General features: G+C 51.7%; 1 protein-coding gene across 1 annotated transcript in view; it reads left to right on the plus strand.

The window, feature by feature from the left end:
* AHR (aryl hydrocarbon receptor) overlaps positions 1 to 5870 on the plus strand; it is a 38611-nt gene extending 32741 nt beyond the window's left edge. The window contains exons 10-12 of the mRNA XM_044679920.1: positions 192 to 917; positions 1035 to 1614; positions 3798 to 5870. Coding sequence (XP_044535855.1) covers positions 192 to 917; positions 1035 to 1614; positions 3798 to 3941 — 1450 coding nt within the window. The 3' untranslated portion in view covers positions 3942 to 5870. The remainder of the gene's footprint in view (positions 1 to 191; positions 918 to 1034; positions 1615 to 3797) is intronic.
* The last annotated feature ends 7407 nt before the right edge of the window (positions 5871 to 13277 follow it).

A 13277-nucleotide genomic window follows, 5' to 3' on the forward strand; every position in this document is an offset into this window, starting at 1 on the left:
CGGGTCATTTCTCCTTGGAAGGACGGTGCTGGGGCCTTCCTGGCTGCGGCCTTCAGGACTTGGGGTTGCTCTGATGCCCAGAGTGGTGCCTCCAGATGACGCCGGCACTAAGGCTTTGCCTTAGTCAGTGGCTGCCTCCAGGGGCTCCAGAGACCGCCATGTGTCTGAGCGGCGACTCTGTTTCCTTTCAGGGATGAGGAGGGGGCGGAGCACCTGCGCAAGCGCAGCGGGAAGCTGCCCTTCATGTTCACCACGGGAGAGGCCGTGCTCTACGAGGTCACCTTCTCCCTGCCCGGGCCCATGGACTCAGCTTTGGTGCGGGCCAAGGGCTCTGGGCCGGGCGAGGAGGGCACTGCAGGACACCCCTGGAACCAGGAGTCCTTCCACCCCACGTCCATCCTGGGCGCGGTGGTGCGGCAGGACGAGGCCGTGTACCTGTGCCCCCCGGCGCCCCGCGCTGCGCCCCTGGACAGGAGCTTTGGGAGCAACATGGTGGAGGACCTGCACGGCCTCCTGGCCAGTGACTGGCCTGTGGGGAGCGGCGACCTCCTGAAGCGGGAGCGGGGGCCGCTGTGTCACGAGGCCGAGAGCGGGCCCGGCGAGCTGTACGGCATCATGAGGAGCCTCGGCCTCGACTTTGAGGACTTGCGGCGCCTGCAGCATGAGGAGTTCTTTCGAACCGACCTTTCTGGCGGGGATGACATCGGGGACATCGATCTGACCGACGAGATCCTGACCTACGTTCAGACATCCTTAAACAAGGCTGCCTTCTCCCATTCGGGTCCCCAGCAGCAGCCCCTGCAGCAGGCCCAGAATCCTTTGCAGCCTCCTCTCCCACCTCAGTACCCTGTTCAGCAGGCCCAGCCTCTCCTCCAGCCTCAGTACCCCCTGCAGCAGGCCCAGAATCCTCTCCAGCCTCCCCTCCAGCCTCAACACCCCATTCAGCAGGCCCAGCCTCTCCTCCAGCCTCAGTACCCCCTGCAACAGACCCAGAATCCCCTCCAGCCTCAACACCCCATTCAGCAGGCCCAGAATCCCCTTCAGACTCAGCACCCCCTGCCACCACGGCCGGGGGTCCCTCCTCAGCCCCCCAACTCTAGCTGCATGGTCCAAGAACAGCTGCACCATCAGAGACGGCGGCAGCAGCAGCTTTGCCAGAAAATGAAACACCTGCAGGTGGACACCTGGAAGCCGGGGGACCCCGAGCCCTTTCCTTGCCCGCAGCTGGAGCCCCGGCCCTATGAGGTCCTGGCAGGCTTCACAGATGCCGAGATGCCCTACAAGGCCGATTTTGGCCCGGGGCCCTACGCCCAGAGCTTCCTGCCCTGCTCTCAGCCTCTGTTTCCTCCAACTGCCCGCCTGGACCATTTAGACTTTCCAGTGGAAGCTTTGGACCAGTCTCCGTACCTGGCCTCGCACCTGGGAGACTTTGTCAGCTGTTTCCAGGAAAGCCCAGGGCTTGGCGGCCCTTCCCAGCCTCCCCCAGGAGCTCCCCCAGGGTGTTACGCGGGTGCCGTCTCCATGTTTCAGTGCCAGCCCAAAGGCCAGGCTTCCAGCGAGGGCCTGGTGCCGTACCACCCACTGGCCTCGAGTCAGCACCCGGCATTGAACAAAGTAAGTTGTTTCCTCACTTTGTCCTCTTCTGGGTCTGAGTCAGAAAAGGGGCCCAAGAGCCTGCGAGCCCTTGGTGTGGGCGGAGGGAAGCCAGGGATGCCCTATTCTGACTAGGCCCCACTCTGACTGAGCTCCACTCTGGGCCCCGCTCTAACTAGGCCCTGCTTATACTGGGCCCCACTCTGACTCTAGGCCCTATTTGAGTGTACCCCACTCTAACTAGGCCCCGCTCACACTGGACCCTGCTCTGACTAGGCCCTGCTCCTACCAGGCCATACTCTGACTAGGCCCCGCTCTGACTCTAGGCCCTATTCTGACTGTTCCTCATTCTAACTAGGCCCTGCTCACACTGGACCCTGCTCTGACTAGGCCTCGCTCTGACTCTAGGTCCTATTCTGACTGGAGCCTGCTCTGACCCTGCCCTGACTAGGCCCTGCTCTGATACCAGGCTCGCTCTACTCTTGGGGCCTTCTTTCTGCCACATGGAGGGAATACTCTCCTCTGGAGATGCAGACCCCAGGCCTTCCCAGAGTCCTTCACCCCTAGTAGGCCCGACAACCTCTCACAGAATCCCCCAGTGTTGGGGCCCGCAAAACAATGCAGAAGAAATGCCTGAAGGTGAGGTAGAGAAGCTGCTCTGAGCTCAACCTGAGCCTGGCCTTAATCCTCTGGGAACCCTAAGGCCTCACAGGGGCCCTTTGTGATGGAGGCGCCTCAGGCCCTTGGTTCTCAAAACATTCTTTCCCCCATTTTGGGTCACTGGTAGAGCAGCTTCACTGAAAGCATTTCTGACCAGTCATGGAGGCCCTCTTATAAGGGCCTCCTGCAGTGAGGGAAAGCCCTCCCCTCAGGGGACAGTGGGCACAGGGGGACATGCCCACAGACATTCAGAAGGTCTCAGAGGCCATGGGGTAATGCAAGCCCAGCAAGGGGGAGAGAAATCTGGAAAGCCACGAAGGTTCTCAGAGGCTGGATTTGGGGTCTGGCTCTCTCTCTGCCTCAGAAGTGGGCATAGTACATGGCATGGATGCTACATGTGCAGCTCTGCTGGTTACTAAGCTGTCTGAGAAACACAGAGCCCTATGGAGGGGCACAGGGCCAGCGTCTGAGGAGGGAGGCCATCCGAGGTGGCCCTTTAACTAGGCCCTAAGGGCAGTAAGAGCTCTGAGGGGCCAGTGGGGGTGGGAGAATGGGGCAGTCCCAGGGCACAGCCATAACTGGGGAAAGGTAGGAAGTGGATAGGAGACAGAGGGTCATCCGGGGGCCACTGTGAAGGCTGACTCTGCTTAGAGCAAGGCCCCAGAGTGGAGGTCTTCGAGGCCAGCGGGTTCCCATTTGATCTGAGCCTAGCTCTCTCCTTAAGGGCCTCCCTACCCCATGGCTCCCTTCTTCCCTCAGCTCCTCACAAACTAGGGTGCTGGCCCCAACTCTGTTCCTCACCGTTAATACAGAGCTGAGGGCACCCTGCCTCTCCCAGTGTTTTGGGGGCCCTTCTCAAGGCTGTTGGGCCTGGTAGGCCATTCTGGTTCTCTACTGTCCCCCCAACTCACAGCCCCTCCTGCCTTGTCCTCTTCATCTCTCACAACTCTCCCATCCCTTGTCGGGGGGCTCCCTCGGGCCCTTCTCTCAGCCGAGGTCCTCCCTCGGACCCTCCTGAAAACATGGCAGCTGTGGCCGGGAGCTCCTGCCCGCTTTTCCTTCATCACAAAATCCCTTGAAAAAAGCCCCAGCTCGCTTCCCCTCGCCTGCACCCTGACTGCAAAGCGACCCTTCTCCTTGCCCAGGCCAAGCATCACCCTGTCCGGCTCGCGGTCTCAGTCATCCAGGCCTCCCTCTGCCCATCCCCCCCTCCCCACGGCTTGTTTTCAGAAGCGAGGAGGCCGCTCACTTCTCTGCTTATCGCCAGGCTTAGGACCCCCACGTCACGAGAGATCTCTGATCTCTTACGCCAAAGCAGAGAAAACGTTCCAGCCCTCCGCCCATAGCCCCCTCCCCACAGCCCCTCCGCCATAGCCCCCACCTCAGCCGGGGAAGGAGAAGGTGGAGAAGGCCCAGCAGGCAGGGCAGGCCCCGGGCCCCAGAGTCAGACCCCGGGGGAGGCCTGAGAGGCCATGGCAAGGTGCCATCTAGACGTTGTCCTTGTCTGGACCCGTCATGACTCACCTCACGCCCTCTCCTTGCAGTTTCAGAATGGCTTAAATGGAGGTGTTTTAAGCGAGTCCTACCCCGCTCAGTTCAACAGTCTGAGCAGCTCTTCGGCGGCCACCTGTGTCCACCCGGCTGAAGCCAGGCCCTTCCCCGATATAGCGTCCGGCGGCTTCCTCTGAGGCAGGGCCTGGGCCCCTGGCCTGGCCAGCTGGTGCTGCAGAGAAGGGCGGGAGGAAGCCTCAGCCGGGGGCCCTGCCAGGAGCACCCAAAAGAGAAGCGGCGTCTGTCTGTCCCTGGAAGAGCCGAGTCCTGCCCCTCCGGACCATCCTCGTCCAATGTCCAGCACTGAGAGAGGAAAAGGGCTGGAGCGTTTGTAAGCAAGAGTGGCCCTCCTCCTCCTCCTCCTCCTCCTCCTCCTCCTCCGAGGGCCCCAAGACTGGCTCCATGACGGGGGGCCAGGACAGACCTCCTCCGGCCCACCCAAGTGCCTCTCCAGGAGCCTGGGCTTTCCTACGGGTGCCGCAGGGATTTCCTCCGCGCCATCCTCTCGCTTGGACTTTCCCTGCCGCCGTCCTCCCGGCCTTTTTCAGGTAATGGAAGGTTAAAAGAAGGTATTTATTGATGAGAAACTAACTGACTCGAGAGCCGTTTCCTGAGACTTCAGTGTTCGCCACGTGCCTTATCTCTGGTGGAAATACGCCCCGTAAGCGAACAAAACCAGCTGGTTTTTGCCAAGTTCTTCCTCATGAAGTTTGTTTTAAAATGGTGGCATTGAAGCGGGCCCGGCGGCTCCGGAGGGAGGATGACTCTGGCCAGGCCTTGGCGAGGCTGGCCACGGCCTGCCGCCCACGAGTGACCGGGGAGTCTCCGGGTGACCCGCTTCCGTCTTCCCGTCTGTCTCCCTCGGACCCGCCCCGGAGGAGGCTTTAGTCCCGGGACGTTTGGCTAAGCCGGGCCGTCCTCACAGACGTCACGTTCCGGCTGGCGGCGATACTTGTTTTCTCCTAGTTGAGGCTGGTCAGCGTCGAAGCCGCCCACGTGGGGTGTCCAGGGTCCTCCCAAAGGAAATCCGGCCGGCGGCTCACTGACGGAATGGAGGAGGCTGCCCTGAACTATTACGAGTCCCGGGTCCGTCTGTCTGTCTGGCAGGGACACGAGCGCCCGCTTGTGGCCCGATCCGAGAGAGCCAGAAGGAACTCTGAGGATCTGCAAAGAAAAAGGCGGATTTGTTCTCGCGCTCCGGCCCGGCCCAAACCACTTCAAGGCGGCGGAGGGCCGCTGGGGTCTGGCCCCGAGCCGGGGTCTTTGCAGGCCAGAGTCGGCCCTCGTCCCGCCTGCACGGACACCGCGCAGAAGCCGCTCTTTGCACTCACTTTTACAGTAAATGAATACAGATCCAAAGCCAAAAACAAACTTCATTCGTCTGTGCGATGCATTTTCAGGAAACAAAAGGCTAGAACGTGACTTACGGACGAAGCACAACATTGGACCGTCAAAAACATTTCATGATTTTTCAACACAAGCTGTTGCCGAAATTTGGGCTGGTGGCCGGAATGGTTCTTCTCTATGTCTCCATCGAAAGTTTCCCTTCAAAGTCTAACAGAACCACTTTGGGCGAATCTTCCATTTCTTGGGAAATAGGCACCGAATGGAAGAAGCGCCACCTGTGTGAGGAAGGCGTGAATGCGCCCGGCCGCCCTTCTTTAGATCCTGTCAAACGGAGGCTAAAGGGAAAGTGTGTATTTTTATCCCTATAAAGAAAGCTATTCAGATTTTATCTAAAGAATAATTAATATGGATTAACCCGACCGCTTTGTGCCAAAGGAAGCCGAGTTGCCCAGAGAACTGCTCTCGAGGCTTTTCCCGCTCTTTCTGCCTCGGCCGAGCGCACGAGGGAGGCCGTGAGGGAGGCAGGAGGGCCTCGGCTGCCCCCGGAGCGGCCCTGCCCATCGGCGGCCTCGTTCCCCTCGCCAGCCCCTCGGCGGCGTCCCTCCGGCTAGGCCTGCCTTAGAGTCTTTTCCTATTTAATATATGGATGGTTGTCTTCTTATTTCCCTTGAAGTAAAATGTGTAAATGATAATATATGTAATAAAGTCATTGCCAAGCAGGACTTGTCGTTTCGATAAAAGCCCAAACCCTTATTTCTGGTCCCCCACGTCTGAGGGGCCCCCGGGACACCCGCTCTGGGGCTGCGGCCGCTCCTTGTCCCACACGGCACCCGCTTCTGGGCTGCGCAGAAAACGTGGTCAGCGGAACCAGAGCCGCCGGCCCAGGCCGAGGAGGGCGAGAGGGCGAGAGGGCTTCCCCTCGGGCTCGGGGCGCACCTTCACGGTTCTGCTTTGGGCTTGTACCCAACGCCCTGCGGGCATCCCCAGAGCCCCCTCCGTGGGGATAGAGACGCGCAGAAGGGAGGAATCAGGCCGACGGGGAGGCCTTTGTCTTCCGCTGGTCTAGAGGACCGGCCAGCCAGCGCTGGCTGAGGGCCTTCCCTGGGCCTAGAACCGTGGCTGGTGGGGGGGGGGGCCCAAACGGAAGTCGTCCTTCTCCCCCAGAAGCTGACTTTCTCCCGGAGTCAACAGGAAAATGCCAAGTAAGTACCAAGTCATATGGCGGCAGCCTGGGACGAAGCTCGGCTTTCCCGGAGCCCAGTAGCCCAGGCAGGAGGGAATCCGAAGTCTGTCTGGAAAGCTAAAGCCAGGCGAAGGGCTGTAAGTGCAAAACGGGAGCCGGCAGGCCTGTGCTGGTAGGCCTCACCCTCCGGATGGCAGCGCCCAAGCACCGGGCAGCAAAGATGAAAAATACGGAATGGCGGGACCGGGAAAGGACCCGGAATCCAGGAGAAGCTGCGGCGACGGAGATCCGCCCTCGGGGTCCTCAGAAAGGCCCCCAGCAGCCCCCCAGCCATCCTGCATGGCCCAGAGGGCAAAGCTCATGGCGTCCCAAGCATAGGCCACTGAGAGGGCGTCTGCTGTGTGCCAGGCCCTTGGGGGGGGGCCGTGCTGGTATCCCCATTTTATAGATGAAGAAACCGAGGCAAGCAGAAATGAAGGGACCGGCCCTTCTGTCACACAGTTCCTCCATGTCTGAGGCCAGATTTGAGAGCAAAGAGGGACATGTTTTAAAGAAACAAATGAATGTTTTCTTTACAATCACCCATGAAATGGCTTTCCGCGGGACTTGGCCGGGATCACCAGAAAGGTAAGAGCAAGCATGGCTTCCCCTTCTAGATAAAACACGCCAGCCACACCTCAGAGGCCTCAGCAAAAGGCTTTTTTGGCCCAGACACGCATCCTTTGCCCACTAAGGTTTTCATTCTTTGCCTTCCGTCGTCTGCCCTCACCCTCAGCCGTTTCCCAGTGACACGCACGTTCTCACCTTCGGTACCCCCAGAAAAGCCTGGCGGGGTCCCCAAAGGGCTCTCTCCAGGCCGCTGGGCCTAGAAAGACCAACATTTGCCAGCTCTGAGGCCTTGAAACAGTGCCCTGAGCGCAGACCTACGACACGCGTGCTGACACACGTAGCCATTTTTGATGACACGCAGCCACGTGCGGCCACAGAGAAGTATATTATTTAAGCTACAAATATCGCAAAATTATGATTTTTTTCTCAAAGTGACTCACCACCTGAGTTATGCTCAGTTTTTTGGTGAATTTTGACACACCAAGCTCAAAAGGTTGCCCATCCCTGGTCTAGTAAGTCCTCCGGGCCGCAGTTTCCCCGTCTGTCAAAGGAGAGGCTGGGCCTGCTGTCCTTAGAGAATCTCCAGGCCCCTTCTGGCTCCGCCACGCTCCGTCATTCGCTCCTGGGGCCAGGAATAGGGGATCGGCTCCCCCTCACCGAGAGCGGCTTCCTGTTCCCGAGCCCTGAATGGAGGCCAGCCTTTAACAGATGGCCACAGCAAGAGCTCTTTGGGGTGTGTTCGGTTCTAGGAGGCAGGGTTGGAGGACAGTGGTTTGGGGGAGCCCAATCTTCCCTACCTGAGGCAGCAGCTTTGAGTCAGGGGACAGAAGGGGAGAGGGAGCACGGAAAAATCACAGATTAAATATCATTGACACAAAAAAATGAATAACTTATTAGTTACATTTATAATAGCAAATATCATACTTATAACCCTGAACCAGTCGCTTCAGCTCGTTGGCCTCAGTTTACCCATCTGTGAAATGAGCTGGGGAAGAGAATGGCAAAGCACTCCAGTATTTTTGCCAAGAAAACCCCAAATGGGGTCACGAAGAGTCGATTAGGACCAAAACAGCAGAACAACAATTTATAATGTTGCCTCTGAGCCTCAGTGTGTGTCTTTGCTCCCAGGCTTTGACTCTGTGGCCCTGCTTCTCTCCGAAAGAGAACTTGAAGTATTTATATATGCAATCTCAGTGGGTCCTCTGAGCAATGCTTCAAGCGTTATCATGATTCCCATTATATAGATGAGAAAAGTGAGACTGAAAAAGGAGCGATCAGTGGCTCTGACACCAATAGATTTGATACGGATTCATTTGCCAACTGCCCTTACTTCCTTGGTCTCTTTGGGGATGTCATTTAACCTCCTTAGGATTATAGTATAGAACAGGAAGAGACCTCAGAGGCCATCCAATTCAACCCCTTCATTTTACAGATGAGGCACCTGAGACAGACAAAAGTTAATTGACCTTCCCAGCGTCACACGGGTAGTAAGTGTCTGGGGCAGGATTCAGATCCAAGCTTTCCTGACTCCCAAGTCCAGGCTCAGTCCACCATGTCTCTGGGGTCTTCTCTCTCCATCCCTTCATCCAAAAAGTAGGGCTAATATCCAGATATCCCTTGTGAAGTTGGCAAGGAGATAAAAGGGCCAAATCAGCTCAGAGTTCACTGAAATAATATGAAGTTTGGAAAAGAGGGTCTGAGGAAGACATCTGGGGCATCGCATAGAAGGGCTTGTACAAGTTGGACTTGGAACCAGAATTTTAAGGAGGGGACATGGAATCCATAGCCCCGAATCCTACTGCCCTTCATGTTAAAAGCTTGGAGAACAATGAGGTAAGCCCTCTCCTTTTGCAGTCAAAGACCCAGGTGGCTGGTGGCCAAGCGTGGTCTTTCTTCAGCTGCAAATCAATGTCTCTTTGTGGTGCATCATTCTGCCTCTGGTCAGCATCCTCATCTTACAGATGGAGAAAGTCAATCAGCTTTGCCCATGTCACCCAGTGTGTAAGCCAACCCAGACCCCAGGGGCAGGGAGAGCTCCCCAAAAGGGCTTCCTGAGAATGTTGAATGGAAGTTTGGAAATAACTTATTTAGGGGGGTGATAAATGATGTAAGATGAGAAGAAAGACTGAAAGAGTGGGAAAAGAAGAAAAATGTTGGTCAAGAAATGCCTGTTTGAATAAAAAAAGCATTTTGCAAAGAACATGTTTTTATAAGGCCTTTAAGGTTTGTGGATGGTAGATTTTATCTAGAAAGTGAACTTATGTCTCCTCCATTTTACATGTGAGGGAACTGAGGCACAGAAATTTAATCAAATCAGGGTCATGCAGCTGGTCTAAGATGGTTATGCATGGTACCTGGTTCCTGGTCTCCCTTGGAGAACAAAATGGGCAGTAACAAAGCAGAGACTACAATGATCTTGTTGGCCATTAATCTTCATCACTGAAAAAACATTTCTGGAGCAGAATTGTGAGTTGGAATAGCTGTTCCAGCAGCCATAATTAAGGCCATCCATTGGCCAAGTCAGAGGAAGAAGAGGTCTGGTGGCCACCTCTGGATCAATTGCCCCTAAGATAGCGGGGACTGGAGGGCCAGGCTGAAATGACCTCATCTGGGACCCAGAGGGAAGCAGTCAACACCATCTCTCCCCAGAACTCATGGTAGAAACCAGGAGACATTCCACTTGTAGAAGGTCCTTGATAAGTGTGTCTGATATGTCCAAAGAACATGAAGCTAGCCTACTTCCCAGAAGAAAGCGTAGGCAGCACACTATAAAGAGAATTGCTCTAAATATCTTAAGGTTGAAATCTAGGTGGTTTAAATGAGTGATTTATCAAGATCTTCGAGTAGTCTATCCATGGCAATCCAACAAACATTTGTTAAGCTCCTATGTTTTACCAGGTACCTGGTTAAAAAAAATTCCTGGCCCTGAGGAACTTATATACTAATTGGGATAGGGGTGGTGAAGGCATGCAACAGATACTCCAAGTAAATATACAATTTGTGCACAGTAAAGATGATCATTTCTATCAAATTAGCCAATGCTCTTATCAATTTTATTTCTTTTTTCAAAGAACCAGCTCTCAGTCTTATGTATTGGTTCAATAGTTCTTTTACTTTCAATTTTATTAATTTCTCCTTTGATTTTTAGGATTTGAATTTAGTCTTTAATTGGGGATTTTCAATTGGTTCTTTTTCTGGTTTTCTTTTTTTTTTAGTTACATGCCCAATTCATTGATCTGCTTTTTCTCTATTTCATTGATATAAATATTCAGAGACATAAATTTTCCCCGAGTACTGCTTTGGCAATATCCCATAAATTTTGATATGTTGTCTTGTCATTATCGTTTTCTTCAAAGAATTCAGTGGTTGTTTCTATGAATTGTTCTTTGATCCACCCATTTTGAAGAATTAGATTTTTGTATATGTACCATGTGCTGCTGAAAAGAAGGTATATTCCTTTTCATCCCTACTTGCTTTTCTCCAGATATCTATTATATCTAACTTCTAAACTCTCACTCATTTCCCTTACTTTCTTTTTATCAAGATGTAATTACCTTCCTTATCTCTCTTAATCAGATCTATTTTTGCTTTAGTTTTGTCTGAGATCATGATCATTACACAACATATTGTAGGATTCTGGTTTTTAATCCACTCTGTTATCTACTTTCATTTTATGGGTGTTCATCCCATTTACGTTCACAATTATGATTACTATCTATGAATTCCCCTCCACTCCAGTGTTTTGTTTTTAATCAGTTCTCCTCTTCTTCCTCACTTATATTACTCCCCTCCCTACCATGCCCTTTCTTATTCCCCTTCTATTTTTCTATAGGGTAAGTTACAATTCCATAACCCAATGAATATTGACTCCTCCTGCCTACTTTTCAAATTTTGTTCAGTGGGAGAGCCTACTCTTTCCTCGCTGTTGATTTTTGATGCCTGTTGTTTTGAGGTACTTTCTAAAGATTGATTTGGAAGGATTGTCAGAGCATTTTCAGAGTCTACCGCTACTAAGATGCCATATTCAAGATAATCATTTCAAGAGTCAGAGAATATGAACAACAAAAGGATCACATAGAGCATTGGGCAGGAGGTTGTGCTTGGGAAGCCTCTCAGGGGACCTGGAGCCTCCTCTCCTAATCAAGAACTCCTAGAGTGACTTCTCCAGATAAACATCAAAGGCTCTGGAAATGGCATTGATATATATCATAAGTTGTCATAAGGTAGAGAGAGCTGGCCTTGGAGCCAGGAATACCCGAGTTCAAGTTTCACCCCTGACATATATTGTCTCTGTGAACCCAGTGGCCCTGTTACTCTTCCTATAGAACGAGGATAAAAATCTCTACACTAATAATTCACAGAGGTGTTGTGAGGAGTGGATGTTCTGAGCATTCCGCATCTGAAGGGATGGGAGCTATTTATCTCTACATGGAGAGAGAGAGAGAGAGAGAGAGAGAGAGAGAGAGAGAGAGAGAGAGAGAGAGAGAAAGAAATATGTTTATTCCTTAATATCTACCTTACTTAGGAAAGCATAGAATTACTACCTAGAAAGGTGACTTGAGAGTCTGGACACAGCCCAGCCTTACACCCAGATGTCAGTGATTCCAAGTCTTATCTCTGACACAACCCCAGAAATTTGCTTCTCAATGTCCCTAGGCAACTTATGTAACAAATTGGCGGAGGGAATTTCCAAAACTGGTTTTCTTCACACAAATGAAATTCAAGGTCTGGACCTGACCTTCCACTCCTTTGTCTACCCTCGTTAAAAGTAAACACCAAGTATAATGTTATGTTCCCCACCCTCCCAGTTATGCCAAGTATATCAAGTATTCTCAACATATCTATTCACTCATTTTCACAGGATCTTAGATTTTGAGGGGTTCTCAGAACCAAAGTCCAATCCTTACCAAGATCATTTTTCCTCTTTCCAATATCCATGTTAAGTGGCCATGCAACTTCCGTTCAACTACTTCCATTTGGGGGAAATCTTCTCCCTTCTGGCATGACCCATTTGGTCTTTGAGCAATAGGCACAGCTGAAGCTACAACAAAGGCTTCCAGAGCTCTCTGCTATAGTTGGTAAGGGAGGTTGAACAACTACTCAGAAAGATATTACAGGGGTCCCTTTGCTAGTTCTGGGTGCAGGACTCTTGTTGCACTGCCCTTACACAGATCCAAGAAGCAGTCCTGGGGTATAATTTCAGGGGGAGGAGACACACACTAGCACTTGCGGCCACAGGAGACCAGGGGACCCTGATCATAGTTTCAAGGCAGAAAAGAGTGATTGGGGTTGCCATTAGACCAGGGCACAGGGCTGGAGAGTATTAAACATACCTCTCCTTATATCCTACCACATAGATGGCTAGTGTCAGCTCTAAAGGCAGCTACACAAAGAACCTGAAGCTTGGAACAATGTTCCCTTTACCTCAGTTATAGTCACCAACTTTAACAGTTTTTTTTAAATTAAAATTAAAAAAGATTGAAAAATGAGCAAATGACAAAAAACAACTCGAAATAGAAAGTTATTTTTTTTTGTGGCAGGGAAGACCAAAACAAACTCAGAAGACAACAAGGTCAGTACTATGCATCCAAAGTTTCCAAGAAAAATATGAACTGCTCCCAACCCAAAAAGAATTAAGGGAGGAGCTCAAAAAGGATTTTAGAAATCAAATAAGAGAGTTAGAAGAAAAATTGGGAGAAGAAATGAGGGCGAAATAGGAAAATCATGAAAACAGAATCAACAGTTTGGCAAAGGAAGCACACAAAAAAAATACTACAGAAATTAATACTTAAAAAAAACAAATAAGTTAATTAGTAAAAGAGGCACAAAGATTCACTGAAGAGAACACCTTAAAAACAGAATTGACAGGGGTCAGCTGGGTGGCTCAGTGGATTGAGAGTCAGGCCCAGAGACAGTAGGTCCTCAGTTCAAATCTGGCCTCAGACATTTCCCAGCTGTGTGACCCTGGGCAAGTCACTTCACCCCCATTGCCTAGCCCTTACCACTCTTCTGCCTTGGAACCAATACTTAGTATTGATTCCAAGATGGAAGGTAAGGGTTTAAAAACAACACAGAATTGACCAAATGGAAAAAAGACATACAAAAATGCACTAAAGAAAAAATCTTGAAAGATGGAATTGGCCCTTTGGAAAAAAGAGGTAACAAAAATTCACTGAGAAAAAGAAGTCTTTACAAAGTAAAATTGGTCAAATGGAAAAGGAGGTACAATAGAGCACTTAAGAAAATCATGTCTTAAAAATTAGAACTGGGCAACTACATGAGACAGCAAGGAAAAATCAAAGTCAAAAGAATTTTTAAAATAGAAGAAAATATG

This window comes from Gracilinanus agilis, chromosome 5, assembly GCF_016433145.1.
Source record: "Gracilinanus agilis isolate LMUSP501 chromosome 5, AgileGrace, whole genome shotgun sequence".
Lineage (NCBI taxonomy): Eukaryota > Metazoa > Chordata > Mammalia > Didelphimorphia > Didelphidae > Gracilinanus > Gracilinanus agilis.